Source organism: Pyrus communis, chromosome 4 (genome assembly GCF_963583255.1).
Source record: "Pyrus communis chromosome 4, drPyrComm1.1, whole genome shotgun sequence".
In the NCBI taxonomy this organism is placed as follows: domain Eukaryota; kingdom Viridiplantae; phylum Streptophyta; class Magnoliopsida; order Rosales; family Rosaceae; genus Pyrus; species Pyrus communis.
This window is the reverse complement of record NC_084806.1, coordinates 6,111,672-6,135,341: the sequence shown is the minus strand read 5'-3', so window position 1 is coordinate 6,135,341 and position 23,670 is coordinate 6,111,672. Positions and strand designations below refer to the sequence as shown.

The window sequence follows — 23,670 nt, the reverse complement described above, 5'->3', positions numbered from 1 at the left end:
GATGGATGGAGATGGACTCATACAAATTGCAAGAATGGGATTTGCCCTTCATTCCAAATCCGAGTTCAACATTGTCTAGGATTGTATAAGTTGAAATTCTAAGTGCATTTTTTATCACCACTCTAAATTGGTATTGGACCCGAACACGAAGATTGTCAATAACTATATAATTTAATCTATCTACTGTAAAAGTTTCAAAATTTAAACTCATACAACGACATCAATACGACTTAAGGATGGTGAACAAAAATATTTTGTTTATCATTGTTGGGTTCAGATTTGATCAAACACTGTCGGAATCCAGTTGAGGAGAATGATCTCCAACCCTACATTATTTTCAACGAGTACTCCATCTTCTTCCCCATCTGCTGTCCGTACTGCGAAGATCAACAAGTTAATTTATCGGCCTGCACCCTGCATGCATGGAGCTCACTTCCTTTTTTTTTTTTCCCCTTCAGTTTTAACCCTTTTCTGCCTCATACGTCGTAGTGGGACGGCAAGAAAATAATTAAAAGTATAAAATATAATCATCCAATACTGACATATGAGGATCTATCATATTTGTTTTCTTACCTTCTTCGTGAGATATACAGTAATTCGAAGGCTAGCTCTCCAATGGAGGAAGGGAAAAAGAATAATGTCATAGGACTTGTATGGATCTCACCACCTCATATGATACAGACATATGAGGATCTATCATATATGTTGACTTTTTTTCATAAAAGGTTTGAGTGCAGTTAAGAGTATATTCATTGAATTTAAATTATCAAATTTTCGATGTGAGATTACATTCTTCAAAACTTACCGCTTTCAAATTTAAACGCTTTTGACTTAAGTTGTATGTAGCCAGAATGTCATTAGCCTTTTATTTCAAGGTTTCAACCCGCATGCAATGCAACTTCAGGCCAATATCCAAAATGGGAAAGAAAACTTATTTCTACATTGGCGGGTGTAGTTCGGTACGTGATCAACTGCCGGCATTAATGGGCCTCAGAATTGAATATCAGAGGGTTCAGATTTGAACCCCATGGGACCCACGTCCGGAAAGTTTTAGGGAACAAAGCTCACATGGGAGGACGTGGCTACCCCCACAGAAACACGCCACGTCATGACATGGACGGGTAGTACGGACCACCGATGTGGCCTCAAAGGCTCAAAAAGGCCCGACTCATTCTCATTCACATAATGAGTTTTTGCTCATCTTAAATTCAACACACAATAATTAGACCACTAATATTAGGATTTATTTGTGATTTCACGGCTTGTTTGCGAGTGAAAGATTTTCGATTCGAGATGTATATATAGTAAATTTGATATCTAATTATAACTGACATGTTGTATTGTTATTGTTCAATTCAAATTTTCATGTCTATAATCATCCTATCGACTCAATAAATTAAGTAAAGAAGGGTGAGGTCATTGCCAAATTGCCACATGCAACAACGCACAAAAGTCAATCGGGTATTTATATTTCTTTATCTAATTAACTTTTCCCACTATTAGAAAGAGAAGAACTAGATTCAAACTTTACACAAGCCATACACCATCAGATTCCTCCATGTGCCCGTCACACCACTTCTAGTCTTTGCACTGTAAACATAACATGTCAAACTTGTCAAATGAACTCGTGGCTCAACAAGTCTCTGTGCACTTAAAGTTCTATGTTTGATTTTATATTATTCGAACATTGCTTTCAGCAGGACGATGGAATGGCCATAACAAGATGCAACAAAAGCAAGCTGTTCCGTGAAATGTCATGGAGAAAGAAGGGAAGTTTGTCTACAAAATTTACCACATCATGCCGACACAAGTTTCATTGAGAAAAGTGTCGGTGTATAGTTCATTAAGAAAATAATGCTTAACTTGTTTTCCTTCCTCTGATGTTTTTATCTGATATGACACCTTTTTTTTTTTTTTTTTTCTTTTTTCAAAATTCAATGTTTTTGCTTCAAATTTTTTTATGAGAAACTTTTTTATTGCACATTTTGTTAAGGTAAAGTTTTACTATAAAATCAAATGACAATACGAAGAGTAACACAACTTTTTATAAGTCCTTGCATGGTTTTTGATTTGGTTCTTCACCTATGTGGGACTTTGTCCTTCTTTTCATGCGTATGTAACTTGTTAGCATTCTGGTACAATTACAAAGTTATTAACAGGTATTAAGTTCGATTAACAACTGAACATAAAATCGTTACCCAAAAACAAAAACATCGTGGATTAGATTAATAAAAATCAGCAATTTTGCTTGCATAAATTCTTGTAAGATAGATTACTTAACGGCCCAACTAGTGTAATGGGACCCTTTGGATCAAAAATCATGCATGGATGGCCCCACATACCATTATATTGTATAATACTGAGGCTCTTAAACCCTTTCGTCCCCTATATATAATTTCACCTTCCCTCAACTTCCTCACAAGTATTCTCTGCCTACTCTCTTCTCTCTCTGCTTTTGTTCCAAGCAGAGAAGTAAAGAAATTATGGCAATGCCACTCTTTTTTTTGCTCCTCTCCCTTCTCCTAATCCCAACCACCATTTCCTCCTCCCCTGTCAAAGATCCTGAACTGGTGATGCAAGAAGTACACGAGTATGATACTCCAACCTTGTAGAGCTATAGAGCTATAGTAACGGAAATGACTTACTTCTGTTTTCTCATTATGCGCTCATGCTTTGTCTTTTAATTCTTATTTGATTTATTTGATTCAACGGTTTGGATAAAAGAGAAATATGCATGGGAGAAAAGAAGTGCGGAAATTATTTTTCTCACTGTTATTTACTTAGTCTTGCTAACAAACTATTGATAATGTCAATATCATTGTCACCAACATGTTATACATTTTCAACGATGTCTGCACAGAGGCTTTCTGATTAATTACTCGAGTGAAAGGAGGTAATTACTATCAATGTGTACTTATTTTTGGGTATTTTCTCTTTTTATAGGAGCATCAATGCCTCAAGGAGAAGTTTGGGTTATCTTTCATGTGGCACCGGAAACCCCATTGATGACTGCTGGAGGTGTGACCCCAACTGGGAGAAAAACCGCCAACGGCTAGCTGACTGCGCAATTGGATTCGGAAAGCACGCCATTGGCGGCAGGGACGGTAAAATCTACGTGGTGACGGACTCAGGCGACCATCCGGTAAACCCTAAACCCGGAACCCTCCGATACGGCGTGATCCAAAATGAACCACTCTGGATCATCTTCCAGCGTGACATGACGATCAAGCTGAAAGAAGAGCTGATGATGAACTCCTTCAAGACAATCGACGGCAGAGGAAGTAGCGTCCACATAGCAGGTGGGCCCTGCATTACGATACAATACGTGACGAACATTATTATCCACGGATTAAACATTCACGACTGTACGCAAGGCGGGAACGCCTACGTTAGGGACTCGCCGGAGCACTTTGGGTGGCGGACGCTTTCCGACGGCGACGGGGTCTCCATTTTTGGTGGTAGTCATGTTTGGGTGGATCATAACTCACTTTCCAACTGCCGTGACGGGCTCATTGATGCTATCCATGGATCAACCTCCATCACCATTTCAAACAATTACATGACTCACCATAACAAGGTCATGCTCTTGGGGCACAGTGATTCCTACACTCAGGACAAGAATATGCAGGTCACCATTGCATTCAACCACTTTGGAGAAGGGCTTATTCAGAGGATGCCAAGGTAATTATTCATTCTAATCATTTGATATACGGAGACAAAATTATTGTCCGATACTAAAATATGGGTATATGGTATAATCAGTCTATATGTTAAAAGATTAACGGAAAACAAAGTTGATATTTCTTACTTATAAAGTGAGTTGAATATATACGTGACTGTATTCCAGTATCAAACTATCATTACGGGTAAACTTGGGTTTTGAAGTGGAAAGGTGAATTAACAAGGGGGTTTTTTTTTTTTTTTTTTTTTTTTTTTTGGTTGTTGAATTATGCAGATGTAGACATGGGAATTTTCATGTGGTGAACAATGACTACACCCATTGGGAAATGTATGCAATTGGTGGGAGTGCTTCTCCAACCATCAACAGCCAAGGCAACAGATTTCTGGCACCAAATGATAGATTCAACAAAGAGGTGAGCGCCCCAATTCTGCAAAGGATAACTTCAATTAATTAATTACTACACTACATTAACTTTTTCTCAGTAAAATTCTTCTCGAAATCAACATTTTATAAGGTATTAAAATTGAATCATTACTTTTAGGTTACCAAGCATGAGGACGCACCACAGACAGAGTGGAGCAAATGGAACTGGAGGTCCTCAGGAGATTTGCTGCTAAACGGTGCGTTCTTCACAGCATCCGGTGCCGGAGCATCCTCTACTTACTCCAAGGCATCGAGTCTGAGTGCGAGACCGTCGTCGCTCGTGAGTTCGCTCACTACAGGAGCTGGTTCGCTCAGGTGCAAGAAGGGCTCGCGTTGCTGACCATCGCAGTGAAGGAAGGATAAAATGGGAAAAATAAGACCAACTGTAATTACAACAGCTAGGGTTTCATTTTTCTTGTATAATACAACCAGTGTTTCGCTTTTAACCCTTTGGTAATTTCAACCTTGGCTTTTCACCTTTGAGAATTATGTGCAACTCTTTCTGAAGATGTCTGGATCGTGAAAGAAACAAGGCCAAAGTGTTGATATAATTGAATATTAAAAAATGAAAGCAGAATTTCATACAAACTTTCTCTCTTTATTTTCTCTTTAATTTCTCACTTTTTCTCGTTTTTTTACTGTTACGGACTGTGTACAATCATAAGTTTTATTTATTTTACTCACATAATGGGAGAGATGGACAATTAGTTGTTAAAACTAAGCAGATATTCTTCTTGCATTGACGTCCTAGTTTGAAAAAATATTCGCATGTCAAGAGTATCCCACTACTGTATTATTAGCACGAGACGTCATTGTTACGCTATAATGCGATGGACGTTGCTCTTCCAAATTTGGACCATCACTCACATGGGGTTGGTGCAGTGGTTATAGATGAGTTGAGCTAAAGTTGTGAGCGAATAAATGCTCTCACGGGACTGAATTTATGGGGCCATCTTCTTCTTCTTCCGCAGACCAAAAGTGGATGATTTTCAATAGGATATGTTTTTTGATAAATTTGCAGAACATCCAGGCCTTGATTAGATCACGTTGCCTCCATCTATTTCAACAGTCCAAGACAACCCAAGTGCTCACAATTATTTTTTCTGCCCCCAGTTTGCCATAACTGTTGCCACCAAACCTCTTAAATAATCAATCTTATCACTGTGCCCTCCACAATTGACAAACTATATGATCGGCAGAGGTTCGTTTAGAAATGGAAAAATAAAAAAGGAAATGGGACATTGCAGCTTTTTCATTCCCCACAACTTTAATTCCATAGTTTAATTCTGATTTTAGAGGCCTAGTATACTTCATTGCATAATATACATTCCGTTTTAAGTGGTATACATCGACTTATTAAAGTTCTTTGCATTCTTAATCGTACATCCAACCGTTAATTTAAGCAAAACTCCGTAAGCGTTACTGATTATGATGTTGGATGCAGATAATAAATCTTAGCAGCCACTCATGGGAAGTTGGATCCTTCTTAATATTATCTAGAGTTAAAAATATTGTTATGAATACAAAATCTCAAGTCCCAAGTTTTCACATATGAAATGATTTTCATCATCAGACAGTGAGAGCAACATGCACATTGGGAAGACTGACAAATCATGAGCAGGATGGCACCTTTTCTATCTACTGACATTGAGGTAGATCTACAAAAATAGATAATACGAGAGCATTTTTCAGTTTTTTACAGTCATGGATTGTACTATAAGCTTCGGAATTACTCAATGACCACGGTCACTGGCTAGAAATGGATAACTCACTAGAATGTAAGTAAAAAGCGAGGGTCAAGTTCCAAAAATCTTCTAAGCGGGAAGGAATTAATAGATTGGTCATGAAGGAAACTTATCCGTTGTTATTCCCACAAATAGATGAATTAGTACAGGTCGATGCCAATTTCTTCCAATTCTTCCTCAATCACTTGGCCTACCTCACACCAATGAAACAAAGGGAAAGAAGACGTTCCGTGGCCAAAACTTAAAACTCTCCTCAAGGGGCACAGATGAAACCGATATAGTCATGGTTCGACAATAATTCAAACGCTTAACAAAAACAACAATGCTAGTAGACAGGGGAGTGATGACACTACAATCAGTGAAAAAAGCCACTCCAAATTCTACAAACAAGTTTCCACAAGCGAACCATATGTTGTAAACAAGTCACTCAAAATTCTGAAACAGGCCAACAAAATTACACAAAATCATCCCCAGGTAAAACAGACTAGTAATCAGAGGGGGAAATAACATCATCGATTTTTAGTATCATCTTCACGACTTGCGTTGCCAGTAAGATTTGCTGCTGCTTCCCGATCAATGTCTCGAAGACATTCTGCTTCCGCATATCATTTGTGCCAACGTCGTTGCAGTCTATTCCATAGTAGGGAATGTTCTCCTGCATTAACAATTCAAATTGATGATCAAAATTCAGAATCACAACCATACATAAGAGAGAGAGAGAGAGAGAGAGAGAGAGAGAGAGAGAGAGAGAGAGAGAGAGAGAGAGAGAGAGAGAGAGAGAGAGAGTCACGAATAAGTTGGCTATCATGCTTCATTTACCTTAATCTGCTCAGCTTTCACTGCAGATAGCGTTTCGATGGGTTGAAGGCCACTATTCTCTGCAAGCGCCATAGGAACAGCATCCAAAGCATCTGCAAATGCTCTAATGGCATACTGTGGAGGAAAGGAAGATTTGATTATAACAATATGCTTAATACATTTATTTAAATGCAAGGAAATGAGGGGGGAGACTATCTTCATACTTGCTCAACTCCTGGGTATCGGTCTGCTGCTGCCTCTACGGCAACAGAGCAAGATATCTCTGCTGAGCCACCACCGTACACAATAGAATTGTTGCGGATGAGATTCCTAGCAACACAGAGGGCATCGTGGATGCTGCGCTTAGTCTCCTCTATCATCATTTTGTTACCTAATGAGCCGGAAAAAAACACCAAAACATCTTATAAGAACTTTACATCAGGGTTGAAGAATAACCATAACACTGGGAAAGATAGCAAAAAGCAAGACTAAGATTGCAAAATCTGCTAACCATGCATACAATTCATTTCATATGTGGTGCTATCTAATCTTATTGACGTCATTTTCACTTAGTTGACATGCTGAATCAAGTTGGAGGTAACAGGAAATAGACAAGTAAAGAAATCTACCTCCACGGATAAATATGGTCACAGCCCTTGAATTTGCACAGTGTTCGATGTACAGCATTCGATCTTTTGTTGTGCCGAATGATTTTTCGCGAACTACACCAGCCTAATGAGTTAAAAACAACACTTCAAATTAGGGTTTATAAATGTTTACAAGAAAGGAAAGTATATGCATAATGTATTAACTAAAATCAAAATACTGAACTCAAAAATAAAAATAAAAAAATGTTGGAAATAATGAACACTTGTTATGGGAAATTGCTTGCAATTAAGAATTAAAAAACAAACAATATTCTTACAGAGATATACCTTTCCTAATTTCTCGGGTGTCAATTCTTGGAACCTGGGCACAATTCTTCCTCCTACAAACACATACATATATCAAGTGGAGAAAGATGACAAAATAGTATAAATCCATAGCATGCTAAAAATATCCACCAAACTTCAAGTGCTAAATAGTCTTCAAAATAAGGCATACCTGTAGCTATTGCAATTAGTTCCAACTCTACACCACCAACCCATCTGACAGCAGGCAAGTTCCTGTGCATCAATAGGTGATTTGCTTCATCATCAAACCCCCATTGACAGATGACCAAGGTAGCACCAACATCCTGCATCCAATGATTATCCATAAGTATCCAACGATTATCCAAAATAATCATTGTAGCCATGAATTTCATAACTTTTTGTTAATAGCATAACATTATAGAACTAAGGGATGCAATCTGACCTTGCATTTTTGGACCATGTCGTCAAAGTACTTCTGTTCTTGCATACGTAGAGTCTGAAACTTTTCCACTGTGTCAATATCAACCTTATGTTTTGTCTTTGGCTTTGGTGGCTCAAAGGGGCAAGTCAAGATAGCAATTTTTGCATTTTCAATATACTTTGGCATTTGTGGATGGCTCATATCCTTGTCAATAAGAATACCATATACCAGCTCAGTGTCTTCCAACTTACCCCCAACTTTCCCCTCTACTTTTATCAAATCGAGGTTCACATCTTTCCTCTCTAAATCGGCAACAGCCAAAACTGCCTTCACAGCAATCTCAGCAAGGGCACGCTTGCACCGATTCACACTACAGCATGAACAAGAAATTTTTTAATTCAAGTCAATAATAGAAAGACAATAAAGGACAGTTTGACAGAACAATCTATTAAAAATTAGCAGATGGGGAAGGGGTGCAATAACAGCACACTTTTACAACAAACCATGAAACTTATCTAACTCGTCAAAAAGAAAGCATGATTTTTACTCAGAGTACACAATTATCCATGCATTATGATGACAAAAACCATCATACAGCAAAGTGGTGAAGTAAACTTACTATCATAAGTATGACTGAACTGCAGCAACACATATAAGTGAAAAGAAAATCTAAAAGGTTCACTTACATCTTGGACGATAGAGTGGTCATGCAAGTTCCAACCAGAGGCTCTATATTATCCAGACCAAATTCAAATTTGTGTGATATATGCTGCAAATGGTCGACCGCTATTCTGGATGCCAATTCGTATCCCTCTGCAACACGTATGGGGTGGATACCGCGCTCCAACAGTCGCTCAGCATGCTCTAGAAGTGCACCAGCCAACACAACGACTCCAGTTGTCCCATCACCAATTTCATAGTCCTGACTCTGGGATAGTTCAACCATCAGCTTCGCGATCTGATTGTCGACATCCATCTGCTCCAGAATCGTTGCACCATCATTTGCTGAAAAAGATAAACAAATGGTAAGGCAATGCTAAGCAAATATTAAAACTAAAACCGCAATTGACCTCAAAGCCTATATTCCAGTTAAGTGGGTGCTTCAACCCAAATAGCCATCTCCAACATCCCAACACTACAGGGCAGGTACAGGCACGAAAATGTAAAAACTAACCAGCCGACTACTGTTATCAATACAACAATCAGAGTAAAACCCACACTAACCCAGTGCTCAGAATAGCATATGAAATTCAAGCCTAACAATTTTTCAGTGAAAATATCATAACGACCAAAGAAAATGAAGGGGAAATGAACCCAAATCACAATGAAAAGACAAAGACAAACACATAGATCCACACAGTAATTACAAAAATCAACCAGAAACTCGAATCGAGCAGAAAAAAAAAGCTTCATATTCTGTGCGAGTAAGAGTTCTAGAGAGAGAGGTACTTACTGACAGTGATTTCACCATCGGGGCTCTGGAGCATCTTGTCCATGCCCTTGGGTCCGAGGGAGGTCCGGAGGATGCGAGCGACTGCCTTGCCGGCGGAAATGTTGGCCTTCTGAGCATCGAGGCCGCGCAATCGAGACTTCTGCTCCTGCTCCCTCAGTATTATGAAGGGCCGCCCGTACTCGTCGAATGCCAGCGCCATTGCTGCACCAATCGAACCGCGATGCTTCTCGATTCACTTGTTCCCCTCACTCTCACTTCTCTTCTTCCCTCTTCGGACTAGCTCTAGGCCCTTCTCTGTTTAAAGCATCTGCTTTTAGGGTTTGGGGTTTGAGATTTTGACCGCCTGAAGTGGGAACCCTTCGGGATGTCATATTACTTATGGGCTTTATATGCGCCATATGGGCTTCGACCCGGATTGGTTTGTTTGGCCCGACTCTTTTCCTGTTAAGACTGTTATATTTGAGAGACTTTAAGTATCAACACAATGACTAAAATGGTTTTTAACCCTAAATTTATTAGTTATGTTAATTTGGCATGCTTAAAAGATTAAAGGGGCTCATAAATAAATTAAAATTGGAAAAAGGCAAATCAAAAGAATGTCCTGTAGAAATTATTGGATGGTACAATACAATTACGTGTCACTAAGGTACCGTTTGGTACGTGGGACGGGACGGAACAGAGTGGGACAAAACGTTCCGTCCCATGTTTGGTGCGCCTAAAACGGGTGGAACGAGCTGTTCCACGGAACGAGTTTTGGGTGAATTTTCGTTCCATCTCACCCTCCTGGAACGACTCGTTCCACATCTGTGGAACGCAAAATTATAACCTCTCCGTCTCCTTCTTCTTCCTCCTTGTTTCCATCCGAGGGCATCTTTGCTCCCGCTCTGTTCCGTTCCGTCCTGTCCCGTCCCGTCCCGTCCCATTCCGTTCCATCCTGTCCCGTCCCGTTCCGTCTGCATACCAAACGATACCTAACAGCTAGTAGTATTCACAACATGTGCATGACACGTGACAGAGTAATTTTTTTTAATAATTACTCTGTCACGTGTCATGCACTTGTTGATTGGTATTACTAATTCTCAGGGTCACATGGTGGCATGGTACCATCTAATAAGTTGGAAGCCTTTCTAAATTAATCTTTACTTGGAAAATAAGTATAGATGCAAACTCAAAGACCAAGGTAAGGAATTCACAAAGATTTTCCAACAAAAAAATAACGGTACCAACTGAAATTAGCTCATAACAAACTGCGCGCCACGGTGCCACCGATGGCTTTCCTAGCTCTATGCCGCAACGCCCTCCACGCCCACCAATCTCCGTCCACCCCAACATTCCTATATAAACCCGCTTCTCACCCAAAAACACCACCACCCACCGCCAATTTCCATTAGCCTGCAGTGTTTCTCAAACCCACCAACCAAAACCAACTGCGCGCATACTTAGTACTTACCCCTCCTTTTAATCATACAAAATGGCACGCCAACAAGTTGTTGTTCTTGCTCTTGTTCTGTTGGCCACCGTGGGGTTGTCTTTCGCTGCTGACGCCCCCAGCCCCGCCGCCGCCACCAAAGCCGGCCTCCCAACCTTCACTGGTGTGCCCTCGGCGGGACCAGTCCCAGACAATAACGATGTGGGAACCGTTGGTGGCTCCGGTGATGGTGCTTCCAAGGCTCCTTCTCCCGGTGGTGCTACCGACAGCGTTGCCGCAGGCTCTGTTGGTGGACCTGTCTCTGCCTCAGCTTTTGGCTCCATTGCCAGCGGTAATGCTGAGGGTCCTAAACCTAGCGCTGCCACCGTTGCACAGCTCTCGGCCGGAGTAGCTGTTGCCGCTGGCGTCGCCGCCTCCTTATTGTTCTAAGCCCCGTGCATGCAACATGCTTAGTATCTAATTCCCATGCAAACGCTTGTGCTCGATATTATTATGAATAACGTTAGGCTCACGAAATGATTGATCGTATTAGTACTTTTTCGACACCTTTGGCGAGCGTAGCGAATGCTCGTACATACGTACATGCCAATGCCATGAAGATAGCTTGAAACATGTTAGACTAGGCACCAAAATTTCTTCTTCCTGTTAATGTAATTGAACTAATATTTAGACGTTACAAATTAGAACATTATTCTTTTGTGTTGTAATTCCGCTTGCAATTCGCTTCCTATAAAAAAAAATTGCAGTTTTGCAGCATCTGAAATCTGAACTTTGTCCAATTAATATTTCGATTTTCTTCGCATTACATTTTTTATTATACACGATATATATATACACTAAAGGGTGAATGAATAAATTTGTCCAGACTTTACTTGCCCACTAAAACGTAATAATAAACCCTCGTTATTTTAGTTTGAAATTTTAAACAAATAACTGCCAAGAACTAGAGCTCGACCGAAATATACCCAAGAAGACTAATCTATCTTAATTGCAAGAAGACATGCATTACAGTTGCATGTAAGTTCTTCTCCAACAAAGACAACCTATTGGGATTTGGGGTGTATAATTTGTTACAGCAATTCAACTAGGAAATAAAGTGCCTTCATGCAGAATGAAGGCACTTATAATCGAATCTGATTCCTTCGAATCCATATCTTGCCTTTCGGATATTCGGATTCGTTGGAAAATGGCAGTTGGGAGGCCTTCCTACCTTGACGAAAGTCAAACGCTTAGGGGAGTCCTTTCAAGACTGTCGCAAGTCTTGGATCCCAAAATTAGCCAACATGGTGGCAAACACGTTGGCGTCAGTGAGAAATCCGGTGATGTGCGATGTAACATGGGTCACTCTGCCTCCATCTTTGTTGGTACATGTTCTTAACAATAATGGTTTACCTTGTCCTCCTTAATTGTTGTATAGGCAGTGTAGGGGGCGACACCTTAGCATTGTTGCAGTGTCGTTCTTCTTATACCTCCCTACACTGCTCAGCTTAAATTTGTGCCTAGTTATTTGCTTGCCTCGCTGTGGGCTTTCCTTGTATGTTTTGGCATCTTTGCCCCAGTAATGGATTTCCCAGTTTCCAAAAGAAAAAAAATGGCACTGCCAAGGTCTGGTTTTAAACTGCACTGCCTAAATAATATTCAAACCAGCTGCTAAAAAATCCACAAGATTCGTAATAGAAAATCCCAGAAAGAACAAAACAACGATAGGCATCGAAGCAGTTGATCGGGAGAGAAACAAACTAACAAAGCATGCAAACCAAAACTCCGTCTACCGCTGTCACACGCTCGTATGTACTATGATCAAATAGAAGCAAAAACCATTCGCAGATTCAAATAAACATTGCCAAGCAGTTTTAAAATGGCAGAGATTGCAGAGACATGAAAGACCATCTGTGAATTGACAGTTGCAGCTAAGAACTATGACGCAACATAAAAACCCGACATGAATGGCCTCTGCTTGTGAAATTATTCCATCAACTGTGAATCGCGCCTAGCGTTTCAATACTCCAAATTGAATAGCCAACTACGAAGCTTAAAACGAAAATTACAATGGCAGAGCTCAAACAGCAGCAGGGCTACAGAGTACGTGCAGAATTACAGTATGCTAACGGAATCAAGATACAGCAAAGAATGTAGTACCGGCAGGAAGACATGTAAATCAAACCGCCTCCGATGAATGCCTTCTTCAAGAATGATGCAGCTTCTCATACACTAAACATGACCATACACCAAATTTCTAAAAAACATTGTTGAGAAACACTACAACTTGTCTAAACAACCATTTCAGACAACCTCTCTAAATGATACATTGTTGAGAAATCAACAACACGAAATCTCTGAAGAGAAGTACAAAACTACGTCCAAAAAAATGTATACAAATGGCACAGAATATGTCTCCCTAAAGAGAAAAACAAACCCTAGTCGAAACAACTGTTTCCGTCCCAACCCATTTACAACGCAGCTGCTACTCACAACCCCTAAACCCAAATACAACTCACAGTTACATATTATACACAGGAAGTAAGATTCTTTACAGGAAGTGGCTTCAGCAGAAACTGGTTTGTACAAATCTCACTATGACTAATTACAATTTAGCACGGTGGCTTCTTGTTACAGCGTATCAATGGCTCAATCCTAACTCCCTATAGCGCACAGAGCAGGCAACGACAATTACAACACGCTGAATATGTACAACTAAGCACATTGTACATGACTTTTACAAGCTCGTTGTTAAGCCTAAATCCTAATACAGGCATAGAAACAAAAGAAGGGGGGATTACATGTGGACCTAATACATGAAGTCTACAATTACACAAAGACATTAAGTTGTTACATGCACAATGACAAGTCTCCTTAAATATTTCACTAGTTCGAGGACACTCTTTTCTTTTGCACAGTTGGCAACGCATCCATGTAACACATCTTCCACCATGTGACCAGCACAGGCTGATTCAATCATGAAATGAAGGAGTTGCCCACTCTACTCCCTGGATATGATGGTTGAAAGAAAACCCGCATGTCAATAGACATCAAATAAAATAACTTGCCAAGACACCACCTCATAATCTATTGCGACCACTATAATAGAATAATACGAAGATCAAGACAAAAAATGAACATAGCAATCAAAGTTAACGGTATCCAATCCATTGTGTAACTAACTTCCCTAGAGGCATGAGACGCATTAGATAACAAGGACATCACACAACTCCCTCCCCAATTAATCTTGCAGTTTGCAGGTCAAAGCTATTCATAGCCAATCATGCCAACATCTTTCTCAACCTTTCAGTTAAGATCAAGCACATGCTTCACTCGAGAGATAAAATGAATCTAGAAAGGAAAAACAACTCCCACAGTCGCAGAGCACAAGAAGTGTTCAAACTATATATATCACAAACCCAATAAAGCAATTGTCTTGAAGAAATTAGGTAGCAAAGTTATTCGACCAAGAAGATAATAACCGCAGGAAATGAGTAGCCAAACCCCACAGCTATATCTTCATCAGTAAGCTACTAAAAGTTACTAATTGTTTTTAAGCACACAAATATTAATTGGCACAGCTAAATGTTCTGAAGAAAGCAGTATAAAAAAGCAAAGGGGGAACTGACCCTTCCCTCCTATGCACACCAGTAGAACTTACTTCTCCTTCAAGAAGTGGTAGGCGGTAGGCCCATCGAAGCCCAGAAGAAGAATGCAGATTCACTGTAGGTATCAAAAGCTACATATAGTAATAGTCAGAATTTATATTCTGCAGTCTCAAAGACCTGCCGTAGAAGGCAATGATCTAACTCTGTCACTCAGATGGCAACCGTCTCCTCTTATAATCAACATCCCTTGATCGAGACCGATGATCATCCTCTGGCACAGCTTTGGACCTGCTACGAGGTCTTGAAGAAGACTGACCTCTGTCCCAGTCATCCTCATAACCCCCGTCACGATCCCTCTGCCGATGGTCTCGATAACTATCTTTTTCTTCCTTGTACCGATGCTCCCTGTGCTCCCCCCTTTCAGACCTTTCATAGTCTTGTTCCCTATCATCACGATGCCTCCTCTCAGAGTTTCCTGACCAGTCACGCTCAGATCCCCTTTCTCTTTCCCTCGAGGCAGCACTTGACCTTGGTCCTTTCTCATTATTTGTGTCACCATATCCATACTCAGAAGCATTATCATCACCACCATAACTTGACTCCCTAGTTCTTCGACCGTGTTCTTCTCCTCCCCAGGCCCCCATGCTTGGGTCATTCCACATCCCTGCATGATGTCCCTCCATTCCAGAAGAACCCATCATCCCCATCCCATTAGTTGCCATTCCCCTGCCAAAGAAAGCTGGGTTTACATGAGGAGCCACCCCGGCAAGTCCCATTGTATTAACACCAGGAAATTGAGGAAGCATTCCAGGAAAAGCAGGACCTGGAAACCCTCCATAACCGCCTCCTCGACCCATATATGTTGGATCAAATCCAGAACCCATCATACCCTGTGGATTCATCATTCCTACAGGACCACCAAATCCAGGACCTCCAAGGCCCTGTCCATAGCCACCTCCATTAGCACCAGTTCCAACACCAGCAGGATTCCCAACCATGTTCTTCGCACCCATGGCCCCTCCTCTTCCCCTCATTGGTCCTCCACCTCCAGGACCTCTTACTCCCTGTCCACCCCGTCCCCATCCGCCCCTTCCAAAATTCCTACCTCCCGGGTCTCCAGCTTGAAAATTCACACCTCCCCCCCTCCCACCACCATCATTCATGGGCCTTCTTCCTGGTTGCTGAGCCTGAGCCTGACCTTGGGATTTGCTCAAATAAGAAGCTCCCATCTGTTTCAAGGTTTGCGGGGAAGCAAAAGCCACAACACAAGCTCTTCCATTGAAAACATAACCATCCATCCCTTCTTTGCATGCCGTGGCAGCAGCTTGATCATGAAACTCAACCTGACAATAACCCTTGGATTTACCACTGGCCCTCTCGTCAAAAAACTTAATTTCCTTGACCCTCCCATACTGAGATATAACACTTTCAATCTCAGCATCAGTTGTCCACCAATGTAGTTCTCCAACAAACAGCGTGGCTGAACCATTCTCAATTGGTGGTCGGATTTGGTTTTCATTGAGCATTGGACGATTAGCATTTATCTTGATACTCATTTGATTGGTCGGTATCTGTGTAGCTCCTGGAGGGCCAGCACTGGCAGGATTCAGAGACGGAACAAACTCACTATTACCTTTTCCAGTAATATCAGAAGAATCAACACCGACATTTGGGGGCATAGTTGTTGACCCCTGAAACGCCATATGTCTGACTTGAGTATCATGAGTCATGTCCATAACCCTCCCCTTCTGTGATCCAGACGCCCCACTCGCATAACCTGTGGATCCCAGTTCTGGCTCCTTCGCCACTGGTGGTTGATTCTGTTCTGGAAACTGGGCCCCAGCACCAGAATACTTCCCTTGAACTGAAACCCCAGGAATTTTCAGGTCCTGAGAGACACCAGATTGAACTCTTGGTTCAGGAACATCAGTTTTCTGTGCTTGGAGTCCTCCATTGCCCACACCAACAGTTGGGAGTGGTGCCTCAGACCGGTGCATCTGCATGAAACCCTCTCGAACATTAACATCATTATAGAGATCATCGAACTCATCATCTTCGACCATCAGTTCTTCATCTGCAAGCGCAGAGATGGCTCCACTTCCCTGATACTGAAGCTTATGAGCCCCTCCATATTCCTCATCTTCATAATCTATTTGCTCTTCACCCAACGGTTCCATTTAGACCAACCAATATACACCCGATATGGAGTCCAGCAATCTATACCTCTACCTATATAATACATAACGAAGAAAAAAAAAAACCGTTCTTAGACCCATCAGAGATACGAGACTGCAAACCGGAAACATGGATAGATACAGATCTTAACACAAACATAACTTAACCACAGAAGAGTAAGAACAAGGACCCGGAAATCCAAGTCTTTCTTCCATCTCATATATACAGCTTGAAAAATGAAGCCTTTCTTCTTCATCAAAGGAAATTACTTAAGCGACTAATCAAATACAAAAAATTACAGTCTGCATCATCATCGACCCGAAAACAATAACCCCATCAGAAGATAAATCAAAACCCACTTTGGAAATCACATATTCCACAACCCAACTTCGTAAAATTTAGAATTACAATAACCCACTTCATGAAATCGCATGAAAATTTGTACATATCAGAAACTCAAATCACAGATGGAAAAAAATTTTAAAAAATTAATTAATACAATCGTAGATGGAAATCCAGATAATCATAGCAGGAAAAAAACAGACAACTAGAGAATACCCAGTTGGGAAATCTCACAGAAGAAACAGATTCAACCTTAGAGCATAACAAGATTCAATAAAGTGATGAAAGACAGACAATGCAGAGAAGAAAATGGAAACAAAGAATCATGGGACGAGGAGATTGGAACATGCTGTTGGATTCGCAGAGGATGTTGTTGTCTTACTAATAATATCTCTCAGCTAGTACCAAGGCGTCCGACGGAGTCGCAGCAGCTGCGTCCCTCTCTCTCTCTCTCTCTCTCTCTCTCTCTCTCTCTCTCAAGCTTTTCTCATGAATACCAACAAGGAAGGAGTACGGCTATTCCTCCTCTTCCTCTCTGTGTTTATATTTTTAATAATATCTTCTACGTATTTTCTTTTCTACAGTGGGACACCTTTCACCATATGATACACACCATTCGGATCGACTCCAAAGTTTCCAACATTCCACCTCCTTCTCCTTCGCCTCTGCTGCTCTCTCTGTAATTTCTGTATCAAATTGTAAAAAGTTGAAACCCTTGCCTTTGTTTTAATAGTGAAATGTTAAAATGTTTTGACTTCTGTGCATTTCACTGAAATGTTAAAATGCTCATCACATGTTCTCCACCACACAAATCGCATTATCAAAACCTTGTGCTGCTCATGCCTATTTTATTATTGTATTTTTTTTTTAACTTTATATTTATATATTCATTGAATTTAAGTTATCTAACGGTTAAGATCTAATTTGCTCAAATTTAACGGTTCAAATTTAAATTCAATAGCTAAAATACTTGGAAAAAAAAAATTTCATGTGTTTTATATTCTTTCAAAGTGTTCCACGAGTTTCCTGGTGTCTATTTAGTGATTTTTCAATATTCATCGAAATATAAATATTTTTAGGTTAGAATTTACACAAAATTAAATTAGGATAGTCTACCTTTTTTTTCTTTTCTTTTTTTATGAAAATTAATTTAGGAAAAAAATTAGCCTAAGTTTATTTTTTAATAATCTCTAGGTTAAAAATTTAACCTGATATGGATTGAAGTAGAAAAACAGTTTCTCGGTTAAAATCTAAATTTTGTGGATTAAAATTTTGAAAATTTTAATCTAAAGGTTAAGATGGTCTGATAGAAACTTTTTTTTTAATATAAAAAATGTGGAGTGCAAATTGATTTTTTCTTCCGTGTATTTGACAATTTCTCTAATTTTCCCACCAAAAATTTGTCTTTTCTCGTTTACTGTTAGCTTTTGTTTTATTTTATTGGTGAGTTTTGAGGAGTGAGAGAGCGATATGCAGATAATTTCGAGAAAGTAAATTGACATTTTACCAAACTCGTATCATGTCCTCTAATCTTTTCCTTCCTTGGTTACAAAGGAGAAAGGACAACACCAAGTCACATCCAGTGTACCCATATATGATATTACTTTTGCCGGTGCATTTTGACGGTGCGTGATAGATTTAAGATACAACCACCTTGACGTCCCGGTTGCATTTACATATAAATTTCTCTGGACAAGATATTTTGAAAAGAAAAAACGAAATGCCTTTCAGAAGTTAACGTAGTAGAGGTTGCTTGAAGTTTATACACATAGATTTCTTCAACGTGAACATCGTTTAACAAAAGGAATTTATACACAACCTGTAACATCTGTCTTGTAATCGAAAAGCTCAAATGACAAGTAATTGTGCTACCACAAATCCATTCCAAAAGAATCGAACTGCCTACCCGAAATGCACTACGCTGTTATATCGCTCGAGAAAAAACTTCAACGGCTAATGATCTTAAACAAACTCTATCTAAGCTGAACATCAAAACTGCACCTGAGCCGATTCACGATTCATATCTGATCCTCCAGGGCCCTTGGACGTGCGAAAACTGCAAAGGCTATTTCCGATCTGCTTCTGAGAGACCTATTGCCACCTAAAGAAATAATCACTACAAAAAGAAAACCCCATTTCTCTTACAAATTTAACTGAGTAACTATATTTTACACCGCCTCTAGCAGCACATGCATAGAGATGATACCGTGAAAAATTCAGGAAGTAAAATTACTGAGCATGTCAGAGGTGGAATTGACACGGAATTCCAATTTGAATCAGGAATTGCCAGCAAGTGATCCAGCCAAAATCGATATCTGAATCAATACATCCCCTTGAAAACAGGATTTGTTCTGCATATGCTTGCACCGTATTCCTCATACTCTTCTTTTGTATGGCAAGCCTGCACAGATATGAATATCTCAATACACAACATGAATTTAGCAACGGAAGAATGATAAAACTTTGGCACTTTAAAATTTAAGCATAAAATAAGGTGAAAGCTCAACATCAATGCCGAGGTTGCAGAAACATAAAAAACTGTGTCTGTATTTTTGGAGAGGAGATGATCTCCTCCTCCATGATTAGTTAAGTTCACCTTGATGCCATTCGATTTCTGAACAATTAAGACTCAACGTATTATAGAAGATAATGGGACAAAACCCCTTCATCTCACAGAGAAGATGCAAAGGTCTAGCAACATTAGGAGTTGTCCAAGTGAAAGCAAACACTGAATATAGCATACTGTTTCTACACAAAAATTAGACCAAGCTCTCTTTTGATCACAAATGTCAAATTATTTGGACTCCAAACAGGTGCTTTATACTAACAAGACAACACTTGTTTCGAACTCAGTTTAACTCGCAGAACTATACCGCGCAGTGACTCAATAAAACTTTATCATAAATTTGCAAGATTTGTTAAAATCCCCATATCACAAAAACATTGATGTGATGGCTTCAAGCCCCGTGGCAACTTAAAGGTTCTTTGAGGGTTTCAAGATATAGGGATAAAGTCAGAGACAAAAAAAATATGATTGTCAGCCTGCATTAACAAAAACCTTTAAATAGCTCCAACACATGATTCAAAGCAAAAGGAGATATGCAAGTTTCTACACAAATAGCTCCAATATATAGAAAAAGGTGGAATATGAGAAGACTGCAATAGTTGTCATGCCCTCAGATTAGAAGAATAAACTCATACCGCAAAGAATTCAGGTGTGGACGCAAGTACTGAGCCACCAAACCAAACTGCAAATCTCTGGATGGGATGGCTAACTACATTCACTTCCACTGGATGTGACTGCGGACACAAACAAAAATGAAAATCAAACTCTGGTATCGTAAATAAGCTGCATATGCTTACTAGTTTATATAAATACACATTGCACACACTTCTAAATAAAAATGCTTACTTTTACTTCTCCACCAACTCGAGCTTCAGATGCAAGAAGCCGGGCATCCACAATCTTCTTTATATCCCGTTGTAACCTCCTATGGAAGTCCTTGAACATGGTTGAACCTCCAGACAACACTATATTCTGAGAATAACAATAACAATATGAGACCAAATCCATAAGTTGCATAAAGAAATATTTAGTAAATAACGAAGATCACTAATTTACTATACATGAGAGCATAATACAATAGCCTTTGGAGAATTTACATAAGGGAAAAAAAAATAAGATTTTCATGGGACTAGGTCCAGACCTTAGAGCTAAAAACAATTCAAACACCAAACCATGAACATAGGAGAAAATCAATGCTAAAGTTTAAAGAGAAAACAACTCAGAACGAATGACTGTAAAGTTATATGACACTTGTAGAAAACAATACCTAGTAAGGCGTAACTGAAGAAAAAAAAATTCAACCTCAGTTTAAACAAAGAACCATTCAGTAATGGTTTCAGAACACCATTACAAGGCCTAAGCACCACAGTGAAGCAGCACAGCATATTAATTCATATTGCTTCAATTACAAATGTAAAATACATCTAATCTATGAAGAATTTCAAGGCCTACTTCACCTTATACAAAGACCTCCTAGTGTCAATTGGAGCAGACTGAATACACTTGTCAATTACAGCAGGTAACGGAGTGGTGAAGTCGGTGCTATAAATCTCGGGATTGAAGAAAATCTATGAAAGCATTCAAGACAAAATTAGCAGAGAAAAGGTTAGTACCAGACAGTGATTGAGAAGAAAAATAGAAAAGGGAAACATTTTAGGGGAGGAGGAGAGGAAGTAAACCTCTGGGCCAAGAAATCGTTCATAGCCAATGTCACAAGAGTAGGGCGCCCCTGTTTTTGGTTTAATGCCTCTCCAGTGCTTAATATACTTGGATGGTTCCTTATCGTGCTTATTAAACTCCTGCAATCATTGGAGAAACAAGAGTTTGTCATCAAACAATCTCCAAATTGAAAAATAAACTCACAAATGAATGTAACATAAGGAGTTTTTACAGCAGGTATAACAAAAATTACACCAAATTGTACCAAGGTCTTCAAAACTAAAATGATCATGGAAATAAAGTTGACCTTGACAATATCAGAACTAGTATAGCAATACATTTCCTTCACTCTGCGAGCTACATCAAAGGAGTCGTCTGGTGGCACATTCTCTCCTCTTTCCTGCATATAATGCAAGCAGCATAAGCGCACTAACAATTCATCTGTAAATCTTAGTCACAAGTACTCTATATAAGCCGTAATTCATAAAATTTCGCGAAAGTTCATACACTATTGTCTGGTTCCAAACACTAACCCTAGCTTACCATTTTAATGATCACAACAAAGGGAATATGAATACAACTAGCAAGAATGCAATCCCATAAGGGGAAAAAACAATTGAAGTTATTAGTGAGAATGGAAGATAGCATACCCGCATAAGCTGCTGGACGAAGAGAGTGACATCTTTCCCAGCAATAGGAACTGACTTGATGCTGCTCCCAATAACATAACCTTCTGCAACAGGAACAATATGAGTTGCCCCATCTCCAACATCTACTACAACCCCTGTCATCTCACACTAAGAAAATTGTAGGTCAATCAAAGAGGAAACGATCAAGGGATATCAAAACAATAACAACACACATTATAAGCACTTGGGGTAACACAATTCATAACATGACAAACTACAATAAAATTCTCAAATTTTTTATACCAACCTTGGAGGTAGTGTAACCAGCTGCAAGAGCAAGTACCGAATTCACAGCAATGTAAAGGCCAGGAACATTGAAAGTTTCGAACATGATTTCACCCGTGTACTCCCGGCTCTCCGGGGCAGTAAGCGGACTCTCAGTTAGAAGAAAATAATGGTCTTCAGGATCACAACGCAAGTAGTTAAATATACTTTGCTGCCAGAACCGCTCCATTGAATCCCAATTCTCGACTTGGCCCTGTCGAACGGGATAGCTTAGATTGTAAGTTGTACTAGATCGAGATCTTTCCAGCGCCTCATCCCCAATAAAGAAATCAAGATCAGCCATCACGCCAGCATTGTGCTGCGCTATCCAGCCGGACTTGGAGGAGGTTCTGGACGGGTTCAAAAACGATTCGTTTAATGCAACTACGGTCGGAACAGTGTAACATGGCTCGACATTTCCCGCGAAACCCATTTTAGTATACCTACAGAAATGGATGCAAATGCACATATTAGAGCATAATCTCTTGGGAATTTTAACAAACAGGTGGGGACCGATACGTGCAACCCGAATTTCAATAGAAAAACGTCAGCTGGGGCATTTCATCGAGCAGTTTGCGTGCGTAATTACGTACCCACTTCCATTGTCGATGACAACAGCTGGGCGAGAGGCCGGGTCCATGAGAGAAACCTTGGAACTTGTATTGGCTTTGATTATTACGGAGGTGGATCTGCAGCTGAGATCCGATAGAGGGTGCGAGGCAAATGATCATGGCTTTGAAGAGCGCGAGAAAGGAGAGCGCCGAGACGAAGTGGAAGCTGAGAGTGCTGATGATGGCGACGCAGACTTGGATCGGAAGCGAAAGCGGCGGCTCAACGAACAGCTCGGTAGCTCGCAGCAGTTGGTGATTGCGATTGCTGCTCCACCCATTTCAACGACGGACGCAGAAGCTGAAGATTTCAATGGCGGCAGCTCTCATCGACTGCATCATCATCGCTGCAGCTTCTGCAAATTTTCTCCGATTCGATGCTTTTACTGGCAATCAAACAACGGCGACCGCCAACCCCCACTCGCTTTCTCTTCTGGGCCTTGTCTTTTTGGCTAGTTACGCTTTGTCGTTTGATTTTGAAATACGACTTTTGTTTTGGGCCGTTGGATTTGTTTCCTGGTGGGATGGAGCGACGGGTCAGATTTTGCCTCCGGTCGGAAGCCAGTTATGGGGCCCGTGGAACTGTCGTAGTGTAGCGAAATGGTGATGTCGGTAGTTTGTTTGTATCTCAAAATATTTAGAATCTTTTGATACATAATACTAAAAGGGGTATTTGTCGTGTTTTTCTTGAATTTGTAAAGAATTTTCAATTTCCTTTTTTAATTTTAATTTTAACCAATTACCTCCATGAACTTTTGTAATTGACCAATTTATCCCCTAATGTTAGATTTGAGAATTGTTCACATGCACATCACATGCCAAATTTTTTAGGGTAAAATAGTAATTTTATCCATAATGTGAACATTCTATTTTTCTTCTTTTTTCTCTTCCACTAGTTCACTCTGTACAATTTTA

At 40.0% G+C, this 23,670-nt stretch overlaps 5 protein-coding genes across 7 annotated transcripts; 2 read left to right on the top strand and 3 right to left on the bottom strand.

Annotated features, from left to right (window-relative positions):
* Positions 1-2,435: 2,435 nt before the first annotated feature.
* Positions 2,436-4,693, top strand: LOC137731770 (probable pectate lyase 5). Its single transcript, XM_068470978.1, has 4 exons — positions 2,436-2,590; positions 2,944-3,681; positions 3,956-4,094; positions 4,224-4,693. The coding sequence occupies exons 1-4, from the start codon at positions 2,484-2,486 to the stop codon at positions 4,443-4,445; spliced, it is 1,206 nt and encodes a 401-aa protein (XP_068327079.1). The 5' UTR covers positions 2,436-2,483; the 3' UTR covers positions 4,446-4,693.
* Positions 4,694-6,209: 1,516 nt separating this feature from the next.
* On the bottom strand, positions 6,210-9,779 carry LOC137731493 (T-complex protein 1 subunit epsilon-like). Its single transcript, XM_068470613.1, has 9 exons — positions 9,437-9,779; positions 8,670-8,988; positions 8,005-8,353; positions 7,753-7,885; positions 7,584-7,636; positions 7,278-7,380; positions 6,873-7,039; positions 6,670-6,783; positions 6,210-6,505 (listed from the first exon to the last, which is right to left on the bottom strand). Exons 1-9 carry the CDS (start codon positions 9,633-9,635, stop codon positions 6,335-6,337), a joined length of 1,608 nt encoding a protein of 535 aa, XP_068326714.1. The 5' UTR covers positions 9,636-9,779; the 3' UTR covers positions 6,210-6,334.
* Positions 9,780-10,907: 1,128 nt separating this feature from the next.
* On the top strand, positions 10,908-11,294 carry LOC137731429 (anther-specific protein BCP1-like). Its single transcript, XM_068470537.1, has one exon. It carries the CDS (start codon positions 10,908-10,910, stop codon positions 11,292-11,294), a length of 387 nt encoding a protein of 128 aa, XP_068326638.1.
* Positions 11,295-13,092: 1,798 nt separating this feature from the next.
* On the bottom strand, positions 13,093-17,670 carry LOC137730774 (uncharacterized). Of its 3 annotated transcripts, none has more exons than XR_011068213.1 (3): positions 17,352-17,670; positions 14,474-16,681; positions 13,093-13,852 (listed from the first exon to the last, which is right to left on the bottom strand). XR_011068213.1 is itself a non-coding variant. In XM_068469733.1 (2 exons), exon 2 carries the CDS (start codon positions 16,627-16,629, stop codon positions 14,659-14,661), a length of 1,971 nt encoding a protein of 656 aa, XP_068325834.1. In that variant the 5' UTR covers positions 16,630-16,681; positions 17,352-17,670; the 3' UTR covers positions 14,230-14,658. The 3 variants fall into 3 exon arrangements, 1 of the variants encoding a protein (XP_068325834.1); XR_011068214.1 differs by having other exon boundaries at positions 14,506-16,681; XM_068469733.1 differs by lacking the exon at positions 13,093-13,852 and having other exon boundaries at positions 14,230-16,681.
* A 999-nt stretch (positions 17,671-18,669) lies between these two features.
* Positions 18,670-23,202, bottom strand: LOC137730773 (actin-related protein 3-like). The gene is made up of 9 exons (XM_068469732.1): positions 22,741-23,202; positions 22,131-22,590; positions 21,845-21,991; positions 21,502-21,594; positions 21,215-21,334; positions 20,993-21,103; positions 20,382-20,507; positions 20,171-20,269; positions 18,670-19,370 (listed from the first exon to the last, which is right to left on the bottom strand). Exons 1-9 carry the CDS (start codon positions 22,785-22,787, stop codon positions 19,290-19,292), a joined length of 1,284 nt encoding a protein of 427 aa, XP_068325833.1. The 5' UTR covers positions 22,788-23,202; the 3' UTR covers positions 18,670-19,289.
* Positions 23,203-23,670: the final 468 nt, after the last annotated feature.

Excerpts from the sequence above, each read along its gene's own strand:
- LOC137731770 (XM_068470978.1), top strand. The coding sequence starts at position 2,484 with ATGGCAATGCCACTCTTTTTTTTGCTCCTCTCCCTTCTCCTAATCCCA. Across the intron at positions 2,591-2,943 it reads GTGATGCAAGAAGTACACGA|GAGCATCAATGCCTCAAGGA; the intron begins GTATGATACTCC and ends CTCTTTTTATAG. Across the intron at positions 4,095-4,223 it reads ATGATAGATTCAACAAAGAG|GTTACCAAGCATGAGGACGC; the intron begins GTGAGCGCCCCA and ends CATTACTTTTAG.
- LOC137731493 (XM_068470613.1), bottom strand. The coding sequence starts at position 9,635 with ATGGCGCTGGCATTCGACGAGTACGGGCGGCCCTTCATAATACTGAGG. Across the intron at positions 7,040-7,277 it reads GACCATATTTATCCGTGGAG|GTAACAAAATGATGATAGAG; the intron begins GTAGATTTCTTT and ends CCGGCTCATTAG. Across the intron at positions 6,784-6,872 it reads GATACCCAGGAGTTGAGCAA|TATGCCATTAGAGCATTTGC; the intron begins GTATGAAGATAG and ends TTTCCTCCACAG.
- LOC137731429 (XM_068470537.1), top strand. The coding sequence starts at position 10,908 with ATGGCACGCCAACAAGTTGTTGTTCTTGCTCTTGTTCTGTTGGCCACC.
- LOC137730774 (XM_068469733.1), bottom strand. The coding sequence starts at position 16,629 with ATGGAACCGTTGGGTGAAGAGCAAATAGATTATGAAGATGAGGAATAT.
- LOC137730773 (XM_068469732.1), bottom strand. The coding sequence starts at position 22,787 with ATGGACCCGGCCTCTCGCCCAGCTGTTGTCATCGACAATGGAAGTGG. Across the intron at positions 21,992-22,130 it reads CTGGTTACACTACCTCCAAG|TGTGAGATGACAGGGGTTGT; the intron begins GTTGGTATAAAA and ends CAATTTTCTTAG. Across the intron at positions 20,270-20,381 it reads GAGTTGGTGGAGAAGTAAAA|TCACATCCAGTGGAAGTGAA; the intron begins GTAAGCATTTTT and ends TTGTGTCCGCAG.